The 24,682-nt window shown below is 39.4% G+C and overlaps 1 protein-coding gene across 3 annotated transcripts in view; it reads left to right on the top strand.

The window, feature by feature from the left end:
• Positions 1 to 24,682, top strand: part of DACH2 (dachshund family transcription factor 2) — a 162,457-nt gene that overhangs the window by 77,356 nt on the left and 60,419 nt on the right. For all 3 annotated transcript variants that reach the window (XM_017742479.1, XM_017742474.1, XM_017742485.1), the window contains exon 4: positions 24,483 to 24,638. In XM_017742479.1, the coding sequence (XP_017597968.1) occupies positions 24,483 to 24,638 (156 nt within the window). The remainder of the gene's footprint in view (positions 1 to 24,482; positions 24,639 to 24,682) is intronic.

The following is a 24,682-nucleotide window of genomic DNA, read 5'->3' as shown; positions in this document are numbered from 1 at the left end:
TCCTACCATCAAAATGGTAATTTATTAGACCAATAAAGCAGCAGCTGGGAGGTCTTAGACTCATTTTCTAAAGGAATAACTTTGAATTCATGACAAATTATGCACAAAGCAGTCTTTCCAAAAGCGGTATTGCCTTTTGCTAATTTTGTGTACTCATCTGTATTTGAAGAAATCTGGCTTCTAACTCATGCATTAAACCTTTCCCCAGCTTCCTGTTCTGTAGGATATGTATTTCTTATTCACCTCTCAGATCCTAATCAATTAGTGCATGTTGAATTCAGAAAAAAAAGCACTGAAAAAGCCTATTTAGTGGTTGTAACTCAAATAGTTTGTGTACAGTTCAGAATGAAATCTGAAGGTTCACTGAATGCTAAGAAAAAGGACTGAAGACAGAATTACTATGAAAGAGCAAGGAAGCTTCATACAGAAAAGATGTAGGGCTGGTATGGGGGTTTTAAAAGCTGCTGTACTGAAGTTTCATTTGAATGCTCATGGTTTTGTGTGTTACCTGATAGGGCAAAATTTGTGTACTTTATGTGGGGAGAATCTACATTAATGTGATTATTTTAGGTACTACATGGAACAAGAAGTTTTTTAGGGGACTGTCACACCAGCCTTTGGGCAGAGCATCAAGTGTGTGCACTTAACAGGGGAGTTCTCTGTGGTTTAGCAATTCAGCGAGTTCTACAGGCAACTCAATACCAATTCAAATATTTGGAAAAATTCCCACTGACTTTAGGTACAGTGGGATCCAAGAATAAAAGTATGGTGGCAGTTCCATAAAGATATTTTTTCAATTCTTTTCCCTTTTCACTGCCTGATGCAATAAAATTGCCAGGAGCAAATTTTCTGGCTCAAGTGCCAGTGTTGCTTGCAGACAGAGCAGTAAGTCCTTATCAGACAGAACTAACACTACTCCTATTAAGAATCACAGTTTCCCCTCCTTCCAGTATGTGCAATGTGAGCACTGGGATAATTTTTGTAACGTGGATTCCTCCTTTATTAGTGGGTCAAATTACAAAGATTTACATTGAGCAGGATGTTTCAGAAAGGAAAACCTCCATGAAAGGAGTGAGAAGTTGGCTGTGCATTTCACCAAATAAAATAACTGAAGAATTACCAAACACTCACTACAGAAAACTCCTTGATGTGGCATGAAGAGAGTGGGAATTTTGTTTAGAAGTTAATACAGACGTTGTAACTTTGATCTGCTGTGAAGGGAACACCAGGATAATTCCGTGTGCCTGAAACTTTCACCAACTGTTTGCTTTGCTCTAGACTTACAGTTTAAATGACTATTAAAAATAAAATGGGGATGTGAAATGAGGAAGAAAATTGAATTTTGGATTTTTTTTTACTAAGAAGAGGTGGAAAGGAGCAGAGGAAAGGAGTCAGAAGCCTCGTAAGTGAGGGAAACGTTTTATTTTAGGAGAGAGACCTACAGTTTCTTTGATTTGGGGTTGTGTTTAATAGCTTCTGTAATGGCTGCAACATGACACTGCATCTAGATTTCAGCATGAATAACAACCTGTTCGTGTTTCATTTAGCTCCAAATGAGAAATTCTGTGTTTTATTGTTTTAGGAAATTAGTCTGTGTACTATTGCTCCTGGAACTTTATAATTAATCACTAAAGGTTATGGCTGTGGAGAGTTTGTGGGAAATAGATGTCTGAATGATTATAATTGTGGCTGTCAAATCAGAAATATGGTTGTACAGAGCTGAGGACCTTTTGCTTCCTTTGATTTTTTTTTCTTCTTACTGTAACAAAGACTCGAAGGGTTGCAGTTTTACTTCAAACAATTAAGTTGGGTTTTTACCTCAGTATTACACATTGACTTCCTACAATGCCACTAAATATTTCACTTTTGGATATGTGCCTTCCTGCTCATCCCACAGTCTGATAGATGAGCGGAATACTCTCTTTTTGCTGTTGTTTATTTTAAATTAAAAATGTAATTGAGCAGTATTAAGTCCTGAAGCTTTATTGCCAGATTTTTTGCAAGTGTGTCATTATACACAGGCCATTAGTATAATAAAAAAAAGTGTTGAGGATGTCTTGGCATATTCATTTCAATCCCCATCTGTATCTGTTGAAGTATGAAATAATTTTGGGTTTGCTTCTTTTTGATGCCTAGCCTGTCACTTCTATAGTTTCTTCCTCTGTGCATCATTATGATGATGGAAACTTCTAAGAATTCTCTCTCTGAAGCCAGAATTTGTCCTGTCAGTTTAAAATTTGAACTCTAACTCAATTTAACATGATCACTGACTAATTACTCAGATATTATATTGTCCTCCAGCAAATCGCAGGTGTGGAATTGAATCTTACAAGTATGTCTAAGGAAGTGGGGAATAAATGTGGCACTTCTTTTCCTGCTTCTAGTCCAGCTGGTGTGCTTTTGCCACCAGGTCCTAACTGCCTCCTTTTCATGAAGTCACAATAATCTCAGTAGTGGTGGAGTTTGGTACTGGAATATTCTAAATAACTAATTGAAAACAAATGCTACAAGAGTTAATACCGAAGATACAGGGAAAGAAATTCCCCCAAAAGTTCAGTTTGCAGATATTTTTTAATTGAAGTAATGCTTTAGTTCACAGTACTGTGAAGAATGCTGTTACACATTTGAACATTGATGTCCTCCTTCCACTCTCTCTGCAGAAGAGAAAGAGATTTTTTTGCACCTTCCTACTCATCATATGAAGTGTTGAAGCAAAGCTTCTCTGGCAGTTGAAAATCTCCTCTTTAATCTGGCACTGGAGGCTCTCTGGCCCCCCAGCCCAGCTGACCTGTTCCTTGGGCCTTAGTGTCCCTCTCCATCTTCTGGTAGGACTGGGGCAGGAAGGTTGAATTTGGAGAACCAGGCAGTTGGGGACAAAGGTGTGTGGATGTGGGAGAAATCCATCCCTCTGGAGTCTGAAATACCCAGTGGCCATAAATCTTCTGTGATCCTGTTCCTCCTTTTTTGGCTCCTCCAGGTGGGTCCCCGGAGAGGAGACCTTTTGCTGGTGGCACTTGAGGGTTGCCAGGAGTGACTGTGGCCTTTCCTATTCCCCTTGGGAGGTGAGGAAGGTCTGGAGCGAGCAGCTGGCAGCTGACTCCTGCTCACTCCCAGCCCAGCCACGTAGCCAGATTTGTTGTTCTGTAGAAATAAGGTAAATAGAACAAAAGCTCCCTGGTTGCACAGAAGTGTTTACAAAGATGAGCTCCTTCATCATTGTGCAATGCTAAAATGCTAAAATCAGGCGAGGTGTGTTCTGGAAATTAGCATGTCATTGCTTAGGGAGATCTGGAATTTATTTGAAATCAGAGCTTTTCTTTTTAATGGCATGGAAGCAGGTAATTTGTACAAGTGTAGGATAGATTGTAAAATAGAGAGTGGGTAATGCTACCTGGACGTCCCTCAAGCTGCCTGAGCAAGGAAGGATCAGTGCATGGCAGTCGTGACAGGAGCTGTGTGTGCAGAACCTCAGAGCGAAGAATAAAGCAGGTATTTCCTTCTGGTGGCTTTTGGAGTTAGCATGCATGATTTAATAAATGTGTTTTGCTTTCCCAGGAGAGATATCAAACAGTACTAAGTGTTTCAGTGGTATTTCCTTAGGAAGTCAAAATGTTATTCTGTATGTAGAGTCTTGTTGCTTAATTTCCAGACAAGGAGCTAAGTTAGGCAGAAAAGAAAGGAAAAACACCCAAGCTTTTGGCATATGAGGATCAGAGAAAAAGCTCTTCATAGGAAAAGAAAGTGTTATCTTTTTATCCTTCTTTCCCTTCAGTACCTGCCACGCAGTTTTCTCACAAATGCAAACATCCTTCACAATCTGTTTAAAAAACCACAAATACATCACTCGGAGGAATATTTAAGGAACCATCAGGAGGGAAAAAACTCATTGGTTTAATGGAATGCTGTCAAGGAAAATCAGCATCACAAACGACACAGGGGCAGAATTGATACTTTTGCACTGACATGTTAAAAGAAAATCCCATGCATTATTTAGAAAACCCAGAAATCTGTCAGCTGTATGATTGCCGAGTTAGCAGAAGCAGGAGGATGCTGCTCAAGTTGAAAAGAAACGCGTAGGCACAGATCCATATTGTAACCTTTCATGTTCTCCACCCACCATGAATACCCAGCTATTACACGGTCAGCATTTTTTAGTTTTTCTCTTTTAAAATTTTCAAGTGCTTGAAAAGTCAAAAGAGGTAGGTCTTTTCTTCTAAAAAGCAGGATGCCAAGGCTGTTATTTTATTGTAAGAATGTAAAAATGACAGGACCAGAGAACAGTTTTTTTTAATCCTCGAGTACCATGTAGATTTCATGAAGTCATTTTTCCTGTTGTTAAGGCAAATGTGTTTTTGTTACTTGAGCAGAGAATTACGAATTTTCTTAAATAGTTACGAATTTTCTTAAACTGCCCTTTGGCCAGGAGGGATGTGTGCAGTCTTGAAGCAAGAGAGAATTTTAACATGTTTTGAGTTGTGTGCTGTCTCGTCCAAAAACTAGACTTGACTCCAGCCCGAGCAGACACATTAAAACATTTTATCCTAAAAATTGGGACTTCTGTGCTGTTTTTGTAGGCAGTACCTGTGCTGGTGATGGTGAGGGTGAGGATGGGAAGGTGAGGAGGCACAGAGGGGATGTTTGGCCCCTGTTGTGGGGACAGGATCTGTGCAGGGGGGGTTTGGCCCAGGGACACCACCCCCAAAGGAGATTCAGGGAGTGGCAACACTCAGTGGATTTCAGGATGTGCTTCCATACATTGCCTTGGAGGTGTGGTTTTGTGGAACTTTGTTGAACCCACGTGGAAGTGATGGTGAGGAAGTTTATTTAAGCTTTTTCAGTGAAAGTGGAGTGAAGGAACTCAAACATTCTCATAACATGGGGGCTTTGAAAAGCTTTCCCCACTGCTGCTTGTCAGAAAACGTCTGTGGTTGGGGAATGACACGAGCAGAGAATTCCCTATGGATGATGTAAGTGAGGCCTCCCTGGGGCCAGGCACTGATAATCCTGGAGGAAGAGGCTGATGTTCCGTTTTATTTTAAAATAACAACTCCTCAAGCATTAGCCAGGAAGCCAAATGCTGTTTGTTTGGGTCAGTTGTACCTTGTTGGCACCGTGCTGTTTTCTGTCCTGTTCCCTCCTAATGGGATACTCTCAGTTATCCCAAGAACCCAGTCTCCATGTGGGAAGCTTGGAAATAAGATGCAGGTATCTATTTCGGTGGCAAATTGTGGTTTTTTGGAGAGTGAGTGTCAGTGGATATTTTGTGCTGTGTTACCCCAGCACTGGGCAGGGTTTAGCAGCAAGAATTTTTGGAGGCTTTAGTGAACCCCAGTTTCAGTGGAGTGCAAAAGTGAATTTTTTATCTGCAAACTTTTTTGAGGTCCCATTTTTGGTACATTCTTAAGCAGTTACCTATTGAATGCATGTGAATAATTTCACTGTATTTTTTAAAGTATTCATTGAAATACGAACATAAATACTTTGTAGTAAATGTAAATGATTCACACATAAATGTTGATACATCAGCTAATATTTACATATTTGGGTTGACTGACACCCAACTGTGAGAAATGGGAAGTAGCTCTGGCTTTAGTTTTAAAACTAATAAAGGAAATACAACTCCAGACAAGCTTTTAAAATGAAATTCTCTGTGCTCTTCTCTGTAACTCTGAGGCATCTTTCTCTGTGAGAGGAATTCTCTTTCAGGTTTTTGATGCTTATCTTACACATGATGAAATTAACAGTGTTTATATAGCATCATGAGCTAATGTAAACTGGTTTAAAGAACAAGCAAATTTTGGTTTTATCTTATATTGGCCTCTTTTTAGAAAAGTTGTTATTAACTCTTGAAGCTCTGGCTTGTGTGAATGCTTTTTGAGTGGGAAATTCTCAAGGGTATATTTTAAATGGATTCATGACTATTAGATATTAGATACTGCTAAGTGTTTACAAATGGAGAATATATATACTTGTAAGTTTATATTTCAGCAGTTAAGCATCTCACACAGTCTGTTTCCTCATTATATTTTGGTTGTTATCTTATTCAAAGTCAAAGAACTGTTGTTCCTTTTTATCCAGAGCATAAAGTAATTGTTTGGATTTTTTTTAAATAAAGACAGAATTCCTTGCAATGATTTCTAACTTTTGCTGGAACAAATTTAATACAGAAAATCAAGATTCATATCTATTAAACAGCCCTGCCTAATGCCAAATCAAATACCTCTGGGTGCACACGGCGTGATCATAAACAACCTCTCCAGATTCTTGCCATATCTGCTATCAGAACTAAGTGCAGCAAAAGATAAACTAATGACAAAATGCAAATGGTATGGCTAAACGGAGGAGAATTGAGAGCTTTCACAGGTCTGTCACCTTTCAGATCCTTTACAAATTTATAGTCTCAGAGTGCAGAGGTCTGAATCTTCAAAGCTTGAAAAACAGAGGTGCAGCATGAACTAATCTTCATTTTTTCCCCTATCTTCTTACAGCAGCACTAATGGAAATGTATTTTGTTTAATGACTCTGAAATCCTGTTTGTAATTAGATGTGGGAATTGGTCTTACTTTGTAACAGATGATACTGGAATAATAATATGAGAGATGCTACGCTGAGACCCCTATCCTCCTAAATCTATATCATTTTTCATTTTATTGACAGGAAATGTGTTCCTGGAACAAAGAGATTGATTTTAAAGAGTGGAAAAATAATGTCTAGTAAAAACTCAAATGAAAACATTTTAGTATTACTTTTAAGTGTATATGTTAACCCTTTAGATGTATTTTTAATTTTAGTAAACAATCTTCTTATAATTGTTGCTTTGTCTCTGATACAATCTTTGAATGAATGCACCAAAAGGTAGAGAACTTTAATTAATGATGGGGTGCATACAATTAAAATGCATATAATATTTCAGAAGGATTATTCGAAATAATTAATTTTGTCTGTTAAAACACTTTTCCAGTCGTAAATGAAGTAATTAGGAGTGGGCACAAAAGATGTGAGTGCGCTCTGAGCTCACACAGTCCCTTCAGAGTATTACTCTCTTTACTAGGTCTTGATGTCATAAATCATTTTGGTCTCTCCAGAGCCAAGGCTACATTTTTTTCTGTGGTTATAATTCTCATTTTTGTTGGTGGTAGCTGAAGTACTGGCGTGCTGAAGGAAAGCAGGTGACTCTAAAGTGTCCCCATAAAGACGAAGATCTCACGTTCATCTGCAAGGTACAGGGACTCCACGGCACTGTGGGGAGTGATACTTATCAGAAATGCACCCAATTTAAGACTTCCTGTATAAAATCTTATGAAGACCAAGGCAAATTGGATGCCCCACACCTCAGAAGGAAAACCATTCCAGTTTTGATGTTTTAGCTGGGTCCTGTGGCTGCTGAAGGACACAGTGTGGAGAGGTTGTCCTGCTCTCCACGGCAGGAGGAGGAGGCACCTCTGCCTTCCTGCCTGGGGCTTGCTTACAAAGGCAAGGAAAGGGAAAACAGTGATCCAGGTCTGCCTCTCTGAAATGCAGCTTGAACTTGATGTTAAAACATCCTTGGACAAAGCAAAAGCAGACCCAGGAGCAGGCAGCATCCACTGACCAGCAGAACTGTGGCAGTGAGGGGTGCCAGGAGTGCTCAGGGGTTGCAGGCTTTCCACAGTGCTACCAAAGAACAGGAAAATACCAAATGTTTGACACATCCTTTTTTTTTTTTTTTTTTTTTTTTTTTTTTTTTTCTTTTTCGGTTCTTTTTTTTTTTTTTTTTTTTCACCTTTTCATTTTGTTCCCAGCAAAACCAAAGTTCCTCCAGTTCCACCTAAACTGGATTGTTTAGCCATCTGCTATCAGCAGTCATACACACATGAGACACTTCTTCACTTAGATTTTGTGTCAGGAAAGCCTCTCAACAGTCTTATACCTGCTTGGGCTCAACAAAACTCCCAGACACACTTAGATCTAGGCATGTGACTTCCAAGAAGTAAAAAAACAGTCTGTTTTCACCTTTTTTTTTTTTTTTTTTTTTTTTTCCTTTCCAGGTCCTTGTATGTAGTCTTGTTTCCACAGTATCTCCTCTGCTGATCATTTTGGCACAGAGTAACATGTTCAAACTCTGTTGGTTTAATTTCCCATTGCAGGGTGTGAGGATGTGAAGAATCCTGTGAAGAATTCAGTAAAAGCAAGTATTAGTGATAGTTGCCTTTGTTAAGTAGTGAGTGCACTTCAGTCTCCCATCAATGATATTTTAACAATAGAAAGTACTTCAATATTTTAATTACACTGTAAAGTCTGGAACATTCTTGTTCTTGTTAAGGCACATATAAGTTAGGATGAAAACTGGCATATTACCTTTGATGTGGGCCACATGCTGAGAGTCCCCCAAAGGATGTCATTGATGGTGATACAGCTGCCAACAGCAGGAGTCTCATGAATTGCAATTTTAATCAGATTTTTAAAAAAAGTCCCCTAACGTACAGTTAATTTATATTTGAGGCAAGAAATGTTTGTGGTGTGATTATTTGGAATATTTTCTCACTTAAAGGAGTAGCATTGATCCCCCCAAAATTTTAATAATGTGGGTTTTTAGTTAAGGATTCAGCACTAGATTTGTGTGGCGTGCCCTGAGCTGACATTTCTGCAGCTGAGATTCGATAGCAGTTTTCCTTGCAACAGTTGGTGCTGTTGAAATGTCTGGCTGATCTGTGAATTTGATGAGACAGAAGTCACCGTGGTCTCCAGTAATTCTGCCTTTCCTTGCACCCACAGAGTACGAGGCATCCCTTAGTTGTGGAGCAGGGGCTGTGTGGGTAAGCAGGACACACACAGATCAGAACCCTACTGCTTTTTATAGAATACCTTGGCTCTCTTGAGCAGTTAGATTCAAGTTTTGTTTTCCTTTAATGAAGTTTTGTTCCATGAGAAAATCAGGAATATGCATTTATTTCTGTGATTTTAAAGTAAGCATCTGACAGTTTTGCATAATAGGTTATGCTTTCTGCTCCATATTCTGTTTAAAAAAAGCTGGAATCCAAAGCTGTGAGTGACATTTTGGTAGAATTTTAGCAAGTACAGTCATTACCAAATTAAAAATAGATACAGGTGGGTAGTCTGTGTTTTTAGCTCCTTTTAAAAAAACCCAACCCCTGACTGTATACAAGAGCAGCAATTTATCAGATCATTATAGTTACAATTAGGAAAGACCAGCAATGTTGTCTCGGACCAAGAGTAAATTTACCTTTATTCACCAGAGGCTTTAATTTCCATGGCTGCGACATCTTTTCCTCAAATGAAATTCTTATTCTTAATTTGTTAGAAGGTTAATTTAAATTAATAAGATCACTGAAGAGTATTAAAACCTGGTCCGTTTAGTCATGGAGAAGAAAATGTTGTTGGCACCGTATAATTGAAGCTACTAATTTGTCCGTAATCTAAAGGAAAAGTGCATGGATTTTTAATACACATTTCAAGTGCTTTATTATTTTGGAAACTCAACCAATACTATGCTACCTGGGAACTAATTAATAGGTATTTCAGGTTGGCCAGTTGTGTGTTGGAGGCAGGTTCTGCAGTGTAGGAGCTCTGCAGGAGCTCAGTGCAGTGCTCTGTTGTGGGTGGGCACTGCAGGCTGTACCTGCAGGGTGGGGGTCATGTTGCTCACCCCTGGCTCGGGTATGAGGTGCAGTTCTGGGGTGGCCAGGTGAGTTCAGGACAGTTCCACCCTGCAGGATGGCTCTGCCTCTGGGTGTGGTCTCTGTGTTGCAGTCTGTGGTGTTCAGGATCATCAGAACCAGCGCTTTCAGACTCATTTCCTTACCACACTCCAACTCTGCCAGCCTCCTGTCTGACTGACAGTTGCCCAGCTTAATTTTAGAAATTTCATAGGCTTGCTGATCATGGCCATTTTTCCTAATGCTTTCCTGAAGTCTTCCTTGTTAAGTCTTTCCTTGCTGCATCTTGTCCTGTACTCTGTGGCTGCAGAGAACAATTTATTCCTCTTTATGACTGAACATGTTCTTTAGCTAGTGAAGACAATTAGTGAGCTCCTGCCTGTTGTCCCTTCCCTCCACTGAACAACCTGCTCTTCTGAAGACTCACACTGAGGATTTCCTCATCCCTGCTCAGTTCTCCATGTGCTCCCCTGGCCTCTCTCCAGGTGATTCAGATCCTCCTGGTCCCCAGCCCAGGGCAGTGCCTCGGTCAAGGCCGGTGCTCTGGGCAGGAGTGTGGGACGGGATAGAAACAGAGAATTCCTCCCATTGTACAGACAGTGATCTCCTATAAATGAGTGGAACTCGTTCTGCTGGCATTTCCTGGCAGCAGGGTTTTGCTGACCTGTGTTCACCTGCAGTCTATTACAGACTCCAGATATTTTTTAATTCTTATTTTTTAAATTTACCCAGGCAGTCAAACCCCATTCTGAGTTGAGGATGGATATTCCAGCCTTTCCTCTGTCCTCACCAGATTTTCACATTATGTGCTCTTAAATCTTAAAGAAAAGTTTAGAGAAATTCTAGTAAAAGATCCAGAATTTTGGGTAATTTTGCTGTGTATGCCTAGGACATAGACTAGCATGTGCCCTTGAATGCGGAGCATTTAGTTCAGTTGAGTTTGGCCATTTTATGGTTCATTCTCTCTGTACACATTGACTGAAGGTGCATTCTGAAGGTAAATTAAAATTGATAGTTGAAACTGAAAATCAGCATTTCCTGTCTTGATGCCATGCATTTTTTAAGCTGTACACAGCCATCTGCAATTAATGCTCTTTGTTGTATATCTTCTGTATTTACAATATATTTGACAATAAAACCTTTTTTGACATTTAATCAGTAGCAGAGTTGTTCCACTCTCATTATATATTCATGAACTTTATCACCAAGACAAGGCATAAATGTTGAGCTTCCCTTTAAGATCAGACAGGCATTGATATTTAAAACATTGGAAATTGGGGGGGTTTGTGACTGTTCTACATTTGTACAATATAAAAATTAGAATAGATTCTTCTTTTTAAGGCTGTTTTAAAGATAGAGACAATGAAACTTCGGGACTAGTGAAACTGTGTAAGAGCTGTATATTCAATTACTGATGTCATGGGCCATCAGAAGCTGCTTTTTTTTCCTTTTCCTGTAAAGCTTATAATATTAGTTAAATTGTGATTCATTTTCTCATATTTCAGATGGAAGTTGGAAAGGCAGTAGGAAGAAGTGTCTTGCAAGTTCCTATAGATCTGTTTGTTGATTGACTGTCTAAGAATTTGATGTGAGGGGGATTTTGGCATTTCATCCTTAGAGAAATATTCCACCTTGTTTGCAGCACCTCTTCTATTTTTCTGGATTTTGACAAAGTAGATAGTTTTTGAAAGCTGAGTCCAACTTTATTCCCTTTCTCTGTAAAGTCTTAGATCCAGGAAGAAAAGTAATTTAGAAGAAGCCAGAGTAGCATGAATAAGATCCTTAATTTCACTTTTTAAACACCAAGCATATCTGGGTATATCCTGTGTGTTAAATGGCATTTCTGTGTCAGTGATAAATTGAACTTTAATACAAAAGTACTACTGAAACGAAAGGGAATTTGCATGAAACTTGCAGGTATCTTATATTTGGGAGGATAATCTCTAATGAGCCTCTCTGAATTTAAACTCAGTGATTCTGTCTGTAGAAGAAATATTTGCATTGTCCTATTGCTCACAGCTGATACTGATTTTCTCTCCAACTAACTAACAGCTCTTCTTTCTGCCTCGAATAATTACAGCCCAAACCTTGCCCCTGTACTATGTAAATGGAAAATCTAAGTCATGAGGATAGCAGTGTATCTTCAGTTTGCATTAAAAATAAGTATTTTATTTATTAGGTGCAGTTATGGCACTGAAATAAATGGTTGGTGCAGTTATGCAACATCTCACTTTCAAAATTTAATCATCTACAAATGCAATTTATTTTTCTTAAGCTCCTTGCTTTTTAATATAATTCATTAAATTTTTTTTCCTGTTGTTTGTTCATCTCTTTTGGATGGAGACTCCAGACATTTGTTTTTCCTTTTCCTTAACACTTGGTGTGGTTGATGTAAAAATATTTTACAATAATGTTTGTATTATTTAAATAATTTCATATTTAAAAGTCTGAAGTTGCCCAGAGAGGTTGAGAACTCCCCATCCCTGGAAGTTTCCAAGGCTGGGTTGGACAGGGCTTGGAGCACCCTGGGATAGTGGAAGGTGTCCCTGCCCATGGCAGGGGGTGGCACTGGATGGGCTTTAGGGTCCCTTCCATCACAAACCAATCTGGGATTCTATATTTCTGTATTATTTGAAGCACATGAGGTATGTGATGATAGTGTGGTCACAGCTCCCCCAGTTTTAGTTATCTTAATTGTATACATGCAATAACTTCTAATTCAATTAAGACCAGCAATATTCCACATTAGCCTGTGTGTCAAAATCCATGCAGTATCCTATAAAAAAGTCATTAGTTTGGTAATATCAATTTAACAAGTTTTAGCTCATTAACCTTGACACCAGCAGTGCTGGAGAGAGGAACCTTTTGATATTGTTGTTCTCAGCATATAGCAGGGAGCCCTGGAAATGTGCTGAAATCCGTGGCCATTATCCCTGATCATCAGTTACGGCTGTGTGCTGGCTCTGCTGGTCAAACACCACAAATTACAGCTCTTCAAGTCAACTTAATAAATGGTTGGTGCCGTTATACAACATCTCACCTTCAAAATTTAATCATCTGCAAATTGCAGAAATACTTCTTCAGTTACTTCTTTTTTCAGTTCTGGCTTTGCATTTAAGAAATTACAGTTACCTTTGTAATAAAATTCTTGGTTTATCTTATAAATATTATTTAATACTGGTGCAGGTACCATTATAAAATGGGAAAATGAGCAGTTTAGGGTACAAAGAAATAAAGAAGAAACTCCAGCAGTCAAAAGGCTGTTGTGTGCTGTATACTTTCTCTTATAGAACCACAAAATCCTCAGTGTTGGAACAAGACCTCCAAGATCATTGAGTCCAAACTGGTGTTGTCTGATTTGATGCCTCAGCTTGGGTGATTCTTATTTTCAGAACTGAGAGAGGCAAAGCTGAACTCATGTTTAGCTCCATTGTTAACCACAGAGGCATTTGAACAGCAGTGAGAAGGGACTCTATAAAAATACAGGGTATTTTCTTAGGAAGAGCTTCCCCTAATCCCTTTCAGTCATCGTGAGTCGTGTCACTTTGGATGATTTGAGGGCAGGATTTGGATGGAGAGAGAAGGAGCACTCACCTCTGAGGAAGGGCCATGTGATAAGGGAAGAAGAGGGAGTTACGGCAGTGTCTTCATGTGGAAGTGGGGAAACCAAGCAAAATGAACCTGGAAAACAGAGTATTTTATTATCAGCTTTTTGTCCTGTTCATGCCACTGTCAATTTTTTCATGTGTTTATTTCAGCTTCCTTTTTCCTTTTTTCCTTCTTCCTTTTTTCTTTTTTTTTTCTTTTTTCTTTTTTCTTTTTTTCTTTTTTCTTTTTTCTTTTTTCTTTTTTCATTTTTCTTTTTTCTTTTTCCTTTTTTCTCTTTTTCCTTTTTCCTTTTTCCTTTGTCCTTTGTCCTTTTTCCTTTTTCCCTCCTTCTCCTTCTCCTTCTCCTTCTCCTTCTCCTTCTCCTTCTTCTCCTTCTCTTCTCCTTCTCACTGCCTTTTCCTACCTTTTACATTGTGGGAGTTCTTTACCTCACCACTCTTTCTGTGTAGGAATCCATGGAATTTGGGGGGACACCTTTTCTCCTTTTGCCTGTGCTCCAGCGGGTCATCGCCCGCTTTTCCCTCTCCCCACCTCATTCCCTTTCCTTTCCCTTCCCTTCTGCACCCCCATCCTCCTCCCTTCCTGGCTGAGTGTGGGTCTCCATCCTGAGGTTGTTCCTCCAGGGCAGCTCTTGCTGTACCTGTGATGAGGAATGAGATGGGAGGGATCAGGCCAGGCTTCCTGGAGTTCCCAAAAGCTGAGGAGAGGAGGGTTTTGGGAAAGACCGGGCTCTTCACATGTGTAATGTATGCGCTTGGAATATTGCAGACTAACAAAAAAATCACTGTTCTGAGCTACGTGCTAAAACCTGGTTTTGCAGAAAGGAACAGTTTAACCTCAGCCAAATTTACAGCCTCACTAAGGCAAAACAAGGTCGATTTAAATAAATGTAAGTATAATTTTTTTTTTTTTCATCCTGGCATGTTTATCTCATAAAAAGTGAGCTATTTTTTTTGGCATTTGTAGAAACCTAATCCAAAATGAAAAAGTACATTAGGTAGAGTTAAATTGAAATGTTGGTTGACCTCCAGGTCGCAGGGAAGAGCACACTGTTGAGGTTGAGCAAGGTTTTTCTTCTGCAGAAAATCACTGGATTTTGCAGGAGTTCTGTGAGGCTGAAAAGAGATAATTTCAAGTGATTTTAGCTTTGAGAATTTACAAGAAACACTGTACTCTTTGTATTGTATAATAAAAAGCAGCTATATTGACAATTCATTACAAAATAAATCTACTAAATTGTTAATCTTTTAAGATACGTAACATTTGGCTTCTAAAATCTCTTCTGTGCACTGATACTGGGCTTTTGTCTTTATCTAAGGAGCATTTTTCAAGTAATCCATAAAATACTTTTTTTAAATAACTGGAGACAGCATGGATGCAGAAAAAAGTGCAGTTTCATGAAGCCTTTCATCTAAGACCTAACTAGGATAGAATCACCTGTACATGAAACCAGAAAATTAACATGTGCTGGGTAGTTGGGCAAACATGTCTGTAAGCCAAAGCTGCCTCTGCAAATACTGGATTTCTTTCTAAAAGGGATCTTGCATTATTTGACATTTATGAAAAACTGTTAGAGTTTTATGTGAAACATGTAGTGGCATTTCTTGCGGCAAATGTATGTTACTTTACATTTATGTTAAACCCCATATGGGTGCATTTCTACATGTTTATGTATGAACGTATCTCAGTATATTTGAAATGAGAACTGCAAATCAGACTGCAGATTTGTGCCCTCTAATTTGGAGGTTTGTAGTCTGACCATGTTCACTTGAGATTTAAATATCTTCCAAGATATTCAAGCTTGATTACTTGGCCTCACCTGAATAATGTAGCTTAGAACTAAGGCTTTTATCTGAGTAGCTGTCTTTGTATTATGACTAAAAAATCTTACCACTTCCAAGATGTTTTGTAGAGGAAAATGTGTATTTTAGAAGTTTCAAAGGTTTTTTGGACCAGTATTTTTAAAAACTGGCATCATTTATAAAGTGGAGGTTCATCTGCAAACTGTGGGGCTTGGCTTTAGGGGGGATCATGGTTTGGGGTTGTTGCTTGACCAATTATGTGGGTAGAGGATATTTGCAGAACAGAGGTAATGAAGACATTTGGAGCTGTGGAATGACCAAGGCTGTCTGTGGCACTGAGGGAGCAGAATCCTTCACTTTTTGGACAAAGCCCTGGGCTTTGGAGCGCTGGGAATGCTGAGCTGGAACCACAGGTACTTTGCCGTAGGTGTGCTGGGACAAAATGCATCTCTTTAAAAACCTCAGCAGAGAGTGGGATCCTCTGTCCTTTTTCTTTTTAAACAGAAAACTGCCCAGAATCTCAGAAGTGAAAAACAGATCTTTAAGCTTTGCAAACTAAAGAGCTTTGGGAAGAGTGTATTTGTCATTACATTTAATTTGCACATACCTCACCAAAGAAAAGGCCAGGGGAGCCAGGCCGAGAACACAGCTGTACAGGCAGCTCAACTAATTGCCTCTCCATCCTCAACCTCATTTATCTTCATTTCTTCCCAATTATACCAAATTATCAATAGTCTCTGTTGCATCAGAGTCTTAATCCCCTTTATTCAGGCAGCATTAGATAGTGGCAGATGAATTCTTGGAGGGAGTCAGGGTAAACAGCCATGAAATGCCACCTCTGGCAGATGGCATTGCTCACAAGAAATGTGACAAAACATTTGGAATTTGTTACCAGGCATTGGTATGAGAAGGCAAGCTGTCAATATTTTTTTAAATGATAATCAAGGTGGTGCATACTTATACCACAAGCAGAAATGAATCCTGTCCAAAACCTCAAGCTTAGTTAAGTTTAGCTTGGCACTGTGCTATTCTGTTTTGTTGCAGAAACCTCTCACTTTCTCTTCTTAAGAAGTATTTTCACTTTATCAGGTATTGATATCAACAATTTAATAATGTTTGTTCTGATAGTAGTTGTTATTTATTGTTTTATATAGCTCAGAAAGAAATGCTAGTTTGAAGACAAGAGTATCCTTTACACAATAACAAGTTTCGGATGTATTTTCTTGAATGGTTTATTTGACATTGTTGATGATTTCTAGGGGTTTGATCTTCTCCTTAGAGAATCTAATGCAAAACTCCCACTGGTATTCCTGGAGGAGATGGGAATACCCAGTGGCCAGGCTTGCTGAAGGAGAAAAATGCTCTGAAAAACAAAGATGGATTGGATGTGTGGGATGTCCAAGTGCTGTGGTAGGAACCTATTCAGATATTACTGTGAGCACAAATGAAAGTGGTTGGGGAAGGAAGTACAAAGTTGGCTGCTAAAGTAGTTCCAGGGGGGTTTTGTGTGTTATTTTTAGGCTGGCATTAAGTGGAACACAGTAGATGTCCCTGCTGACCTTTTGTGTGGATTGGGTTTCTCACGGGCTCTCTTGGTTCTGGCAGCGCTCTCAGTTGTTTGGAAATCAGAAGTGTTTAGTGCAAGGGATTGACTGTCAGATGTAAGAAACAGAGCACCTTCAGAATGGATGTGTACCTGGCCAGAGGTCCCATCCTGCCACAGCTTGGTGGAACTGTGCAAGAGGCTGCACTCACTGATCCTTTGTAGAAACTGGGACTGTGACACTGAATCTCACTAGAGCCCTTCTTCTACATAAAAATGTGTTGGGCATCCCTTGGCAGCCTCTCATTCTCTGGTAAAATCTCCAGTGAGTTTGGTGCAGATGCTGGAGGTTTGGAAGACTGTCCAGGTGTGTGTTAAGGCCACAGACTTTATTCTATACTTTGTATTATATGTAATTTTTTAGTATTAGGAGATTTTGAGAAGATTATAAATACATGATCCATTTATGTCACTGCAGATTAACTCAGCAGATTGCCATCTGTAACTTGAACTGTTCTTAATAATTATTTCAAAGAAATAGTAAATGGTGAATTGTTGAAGCTCAAGTAACCTGGGTTTGTAACAGTTACCTGTCTGCCCTGGATGTCAAGATATTCTCAAAGCCTCTCAGGGTCAAACTAAACTATCTGCCTAGTTACAGTCATGGTAAAAATACACAGTAGATGTATCTCAGTGGTTCTTTCAGTATGTTCTTAAATATGGGAGAATATTAAGTAATTTGAAACAAGACAGAAAATTGTAAATTGTGGTGAGTGAGGCTATGGGTGATGATCATCACTGGAATACAAATCCTGGTTCCCCGCTTGCTGGCTGCAGTGGTGGAGTTCAGAAGGATGTATGTTTTATCCTTTCTGGCAGGCAGCCCTGCAAACTGTATTCAAGATCTGAAAGTTAAGCTGTTTTATTTCTGGCTTGTGCATCATCAACAGTAATAAAAACATGACAGACCAGAATTTTGACCTTCTTTCTCTCTGTGAAATGAATGTGTTTCTGAAGGCAGGCTGTGGTCCTGCAGTAGAATACAGGTTTTTTGTTGATGGTCCTAAACCAGAAGAGATACCATGTTCTAGTACATCATTCTTATCTTTGTATAGAAAAATAAATAGCAATAAAGTCACGCAGTTGTTACTAAAAATGTACTTCACGTTCTATAGAAGAAACTGAATAGAGTTTCATAACTTAGTATTTAATCCACCACAAGAACTAGGAGATGTCAGGGGAAGACAACAAATGCCAAGTTAATCCTCCCAAAACACACCTTCAAATAACACAAGGTGGTTTTTCATACAGTGCAGGTACAGGTATCTAGCTCTGAGAGGTGCTTGTGAGTACCAGTGCATTTTAGTGACAATTTTTATAGGAGTTCATGTCTAAATTTCTGCCAATCTGATGTTTTGTCTTGTTAAATGTAACTTTCACAGGGTGCTGTGGTTGGAAGTTGAATCACTGAGGTGTATTTGGTGTTCCAGAGTACAGCTGCCGGTACTGAAGGTGATACTGAAGTTGAATTGCTGCAGCCAGTTGTTCACCTACACTGGTCACAGAAAACAGTAGAAAATTCTTGGTTGTGTTTTAGGAGCATTTTTGTGGATAGAGTTTGCAGGGATGAATGGCTCTGTGTGGTGTGAGAGGGAGAACAGGTTTCCTGCTGTTCAGAGCCTTGGACACCGAGCACCTGGCTGTAATGGTGAGATTTCGTTTTGGCTGGAAAGGCCCATGCAAGGACAGCCACAGCTGCCAAGGTAACTGGCACTGAGGAGGCTCATCTGGGGCTGTGCTTCAGCACCAGAATCATCCATCAGCACGTTGAAACCTCAGAACACATTTCATTTACCACCTTCTTGTTTCTTTGTTCACTTTAAAGGAGGCAGTCGATGGTTTGGGAGGGATGGTTAGGTTCCTAGATAAATATTGCAGCTCTGCTTTTATCTTCTCAAAAAGTATCTTCCTGGAATTAATTGTTCTTAATTAAATTGGCATCAAATATTCTGACATATTCCCAGTTACCTTCAATGTCCTGTTTGCTGTGAAATAAACTTTGATTTTCCTGTCATCAAGACTTTCCGAGAAGTTTAGAAATGATATTCAGATTTCAGATGCCTTCTTATTGTGTAATTATCAACAGATTACTTCACCTAAGTCCTGACAGACATATTTTTTAAGTATGACTGACTGATGGACAGATTGGGAATTGCTGAATTAATGGGCACATTTCAAAGCCTTGGCAGGGCTAAGCAGTAATTACATCTGCTGAACCACTTGATAAGTTTTTGGAAGTAGCCCAGTAAAGCCATCACTGGATTTCTTGAGTTTTAATATCCTACCCTACACACTTTCATGGCTCTCTTGTAGGGCACAATCCAAAAGTTGATACAGCCAAATAGCCACAGGCAGACAAATCCATGGATTAAGGCTTTAGATGCATTGCAGATCTGCCATTTAGATTTTCAGATGGGTGTAATGATTTTGGGGGCTGATTAAAAATCTTCTTCCCATTTTTAAAGTCGAAAATTTCATTTGGGAGTAATAAGGGACCACACAAAGTGTCCACACTTGTGTGGCCTCTGTAAATAACATTATCTACTGCCAGTACAAGGGACAGAATTTGGGGTTAAATGGGTCGTAATCCTGACCCAGAGCAGTTTTATGGTTTTCTGACAGGAAACTGACAGGTGACCAGGTATGAGACCTGGGTGGTCTCTTCCTGACCTTCCTGCAGTGAGATTCTCAGTTTATCAAATATGACAAAAATTGTTTCTGACCTAATCTTATCTTCCTGGGACACTCAAAGGTTGATACCACGAAAACGTTGACTGAAAGTTGTAGGCGGAAATGTTTGTGCAGAGGATATTCTGTGTAGACGAGAAAAGTGAGCATTTTCCTCAATATCAGGGTGAGATTGGGATATTGGTAAAATAGTCTGGAACACCAGAAAACACAGGGATTAGGAGTGCTGGCAGAAAGGCCTGTGTTGTTTTGAGAGTAATGGGGTTCTGTATAATCCAAACATTTTTAAAGGCTCTGTATGTGCTGGACATTTAGGAAAGAAGTTAGAGGTGAGAAATACTTGGAATTACCAGTGCTGAAATAGCAGTGCACTAAATACTTTTTTCTTTGCAGCTGTTGTTACGCTTAATATGCCCAACAGGATGAAAAATGTGTTTAAAAATAATTGGAGAATAAAATTGCCACTGAAGATGGTATTGCTTTTTACAATTGGAGTTCAATTTTTCAGGAATGTATCACAACAAAAAGTAAAATGACAGACATAGATTGAAACAGTGTGGTTGTGGAATTCAAAGGTAGCTCTGACAGAGAGGATTTCATTTAGCTCAACCAGACAGATTTAAGGCTGATAAAATGAATTTGAAACCAAATGAAAAGAAACTGTCACTGAATTGAACTCTGATTGCTTTCTGGAGATCTTTCAATACCTAAAACCAAGACACTAATTTAATCACTACAGGTATGTCTTCACCAAAAAAAAAGAAAAAACCCAACAGATTTTGGGGTTTTGTTCTGAAGAACAGAAATGCACAGAGAGGCTTATTGCTAGAAAACTTTTGGCTTTAAGAGGTACCTTACCCAAAGTTAATGATGGATGAGTAGCAGCATTTTCAGAAAAAATGAAGCTGAGCTTATCACTTGCATTTCCTTCCAATAAATGAAACTTAAGCAGAGTCACTTCACTTACAGACCTGTATGTGATGGTAAATCACCTTCCAGTGGGGTTGTGGGGGTCTGTCACTGACAGCAGGTGTATGTATTGCTTGGGCTGAATTTCCCTGTTTATTCGTGGTACCTCTGATTTAACTCCTAGATTCACCTGATTTCTGCTTAGATTAACATTAGTGAGATTCATGCACTGGGAAATAACTTACCTCAAATAACCTGTTCAGACTGGTAAATACCAGGTTTAATTTATGATATAACAAATAACTGCCCACACCCACGTGGAGTCCATCTTCATCTGTGCCCTGCACTGCGTTTCCCTGGACAGTGCAGGCACTCAGGCCTTTCTTTAACCCATACTGTGCTTTTAGCTGCACATCTGAGAGCAGAGCTTGCACCACACCTCTGCTGTGTGCTCTGAACTGGGTGGGTGAAGCAGCCCTGACTTGTCTTCCCCTTTATCCTGGCTGTGGTCAGGTACCCACGAGCTCTGTGCGTGCACCTGCGAAGCATCAGAGCTCTGGGGGGACAGGTCCTCGTCTCTCTTTCCCTTCTCTAATGCTGAGTACAATCTGTTCTGGGACAAGATCGACCAGAATGCAAACAAGATAAGGAAAAATTACCTTTCTGTCCTTCAGTTTTATCTGTTGGAGGCAAGGTCATGTGGGTAGTGGGTAAGAGTGTCAAACGTAAAGCTTTTGGTAAAGTGTATAAATGATGTATTGGCATTTTGACAAATAACAGACTTCTGGGTGCTCTAATAATATTCCTGTGACACTCATGTATCAAGTTACTACTATTTTAAAATGAAATATTCTTTCTCATGTAAAATAAATAAAAAGTTGTATTTCTCTTCATATAAAAGAGGTAGGTCCCATTGCTCTTTTATCTCATTTTTCTTAGTAGTGTATGTTTGCTTTTTTCTATATATTTTCCCCCTTATGTTTTATATACCTAAAAGAAATCACTTGAAATAACATCTCTGTATATATTATAAACTCATCATACAAAAGACAGGATTGAAAATTAGAAAAAAAAATTAAAATCAAAATGTGACATCTTTGCTTTATGGATGGCACCCATTTGGACAAAAAATGGCAATGAACAGAAATCTGAAAAATTGTGGTTAAACACGAATTTGAAGCATTAAGAAGGATTCAGTTTTTCTGGATGTATTCACTTCTAATTGTTATGGCAACAAAGAATTTGAAAATACACATTGATATGTTGCATGCCAGCTATGTATTTGCTGATCAAACATGCTGACAGCTGTGTCACCAAATAAGAAAATCGTGTGCTCAAAAAGAAATACCTTTTTTTAACATTGCGTGGCATTTAAAGGACTGAGTATATCACCACAGGTTTGCATGTTACATACTTGCTTTACATGGTGAATTTGGTTCTGGCTTGCTGGACATTTATATGTAATCTTTTTCTTACCCTATGGGCATAGATGCTCCAGGGAAGAATGCAAATTTTCTTTTAAAATGGTTATTTTTTAGCTGTGCAAATGGACTGTGGGTAGGATGAATCAAAGCTCTGTGTGGTGTAGGGCACAGGAACAGGACCATGAGCCCTGACTTGTTTCCAGTTCAGTTTCCTCACTGGGGAGGAACTTCCTAATTCTGCCCCTCAGGTTTCCCAGTTGCAGCTGATCACCCTGCCCTTATAAAACACTCCACACCTGAGCAGTTCTAGGTAAAACTGTTCTAATTATTATTTTATTTTTAAGAGACTTCCTACTCCATAGTAAATGCAGTCCAGATGGAGAGATGGAGCTGTTATCTGTGGGGTACTGCAGGCTAAGGATGTATTTCATTTAACACCCACTTTTATTATACATCGTACACTTGGCTGTATTTTTTTCTTTCTCTAAGGAGAAGTGATAGGGAACATAAGAATACAGGAATGGTCTGTAGAGATAAGTGTATTGCAATTTATTCTTGTGTTGCTGGCACTGAATACTGGAGCAGATTTACAAGTGGAATTTGCAGAGGGAAAAAGTTATTATTGTCCCCATCTGTAAGGAGAACTGGTCCAGTGATTTGGACTGTGTGACATAATTTAAATTTGGTTTCCCCTTCCATTGCAGATTTCCTGGGTTTCCTTAAGCAAGTTGTTTTTCTTCACAGGGCAGTTCTCCATCTGTAAATTGGGAATAATGGAATTTTCCTCGGGAATGTGCAGTGGTTGTAGAGCTGGGCTCAGCGAACTGGTGGGGCTCTGGTACTGCAGCCTCAGGGCCATGAGGCTCTGAAAGTCAAGAGAAACTTCCAGAATTAACTAAATGAGCTGAGTTTAGACCGTCTGTGTTCAGGGCTGGAACTACCAGGGGCAGAGGAACACGGGGAGAGGGAAACTTTCTCAGATGCAGGCTCAGTTTTTTCTCTTCATTCAGGAATCTCCGTCAGACTGTCTTGGGCCTGATTTTTGTGGCCAGTGCCCTGATCTGAGAAGTTACAGCTACAAAATCTGTTCCTGAGCAAAAAATTCATGGAACAGTATGTGCATTTTTTGAGGAAGAATAGAGTGTAAGTGTCAAATTTGTTGACAAATCATATGGAGAAGATCAAAACTCACTAGATAAAATCAAATGCTTGACATTTCCTCAGAAAGTCCTTCGTAAATTACACATTTAACTTGTGAAACACACCAAATAATACCACCCCAGATTCACGATAGTCAAAGTGAACGACTTCTACACTATATAGCAGTCAAATGTTATTTGAAAGAGCCGATATACAGTATATTAAATAACAAAGATGCTGACACAGCCTCAACTGTAGTAGTTCTAATTACTGCACTACACCATGCTATATTATATCACATGGCATAATTTAGTGTATCTTTCTTTGTCAGTGTATTACTCATCATTTTACAAATTACAACTCTTTTATAGGAAGGTAATTCATACTTGGACATAGTGCTAAAATGATGGAGTGTTTTCCTTTTTTCTCAATCACTGATCTTTCAAACTTTTGCATTTAGCAGTATTAATCATGTTTATTAGCCAAGTGTTGTCATAAAGAATGGAATCTCTCTGTTACTTTCATATTCAATTAAAATGGTTTTTTGCTTTCTGCCTTTATCTGCTGCACTCCAGTAATCTATTTACTTACTCTAATTGAGATTCTTGTTCATAAATTCAAAACAAAATCAATACTGCAGTTGCATGTTTTTGTAACAATCGATAATCTAAGTGACAGTGTGGGGTGTACCTGAGAGGGGGGTGATCTTAAAATACCTTTTAACTCTAGAAATGTTCAATCTAACTTTTTTTAGGTGTTCTGTTTTGTGGACCAGATGTATTTTGGAATTCACTAACATGCTCTACTTAACCTGCTGTTTAAAAGGAATTTATTATGCAAGTGTGTAATACTGAAAAAACTACAGTCTGTAAAATTGCTGCAGAACACTGTGTCTTCAGCAGACCAGACAGAGATTCGAGACATCAAGTGCTCAGTTTTCTAGACTTTGTGTTTGCTGTAGACAGTAATTACTGTGCATAATAGATATCTGGACTCCTAAGCTGAAATTCCTGAATATTGATGATTTCCAAGCACAGCCTGTGGCCGGCTCATTTAACCCAGCCAAGTGAAGGATTTCACATGGGGCATCCCCAGGGTCAAGCCCAGCAGTGGAGGGGGAGCTACTGAAGCTCAAAGATAACAAAGCTCGAGGATAAACTGTTGTAAGCTCTTCAGGAGTGAATTTCAGCTGGAATGTGGTGTCACTGGAGGGAGGGAATGGCCGAGTGCCTCCAGGATTGGTAGTGCAGAGACCTGATGAGCACGAGGGTGGACTCAGATGGGTCTCTGGCAGGGACTGGTGGCCTCATGTCCTATGATAGCAGGAGATTGTGACTCAGCCTCTCAGATGTTCCTGTTCTGATAATTTACTTAATCATGACTGATGATTTCATCCTCAAACATTTAGCTTTTCCTGTTTCCAGAAACCAGTGTTTTGAAAGCTGGTGATGCTGAAAGCATCTAAAAATATTTTTTTCCCTGGTGCTTATTTATTAATTTAGCTTTTGAAAAATTCAGGTGTAGGTTCCAGGTGCTGTGCCTGTGCCAGGTGCTCAGCTGTGGTAAGGAGTGTTGGCTCATTGCTAACCAAGCAAAATGTCTCTAAATAAACGTACATGCCACTCATGGTTTGTTGTGCCCTGTTTTGCAGGTGGGAGTGAATCCTCCTGGGATAAAGACAAGCTCCAGTCTCCCATTACGACAGGATCCCAGCACAGCATTGGCCACCCCACACTGTCAGGGCAGTCGAGCCTTGGGAGTGCACACCCACTCAGCCCTCTCCAGCAGAACCACCTGCTCACCAACAGTACGTACTGGGATCCTGCTGGGAAAAAACTGCCTGGAGCCCCC

This window comes from Corvus brachyrhynchos, unplaced genomic scaffold, assembly GCF_000691975.1.
Source record: "Corvus brachyrhynchos isolate BGI_N302 unplaced genomic scaffold, ASM69197v1 scaffold220, whole genome shotgun sequence".
NCBI classification, from domain to species: domain Eukaryota; kingdom Metazoa; phylum Chordata; class Aves; order Passeriformes; family Corvidae; genus Corvus; species Corvus brachyrhynchos.
Note: the sequence above shows the minus strand (reverse complement) of the source record. Positions and strands in the feature narration are given on the sequence as shown.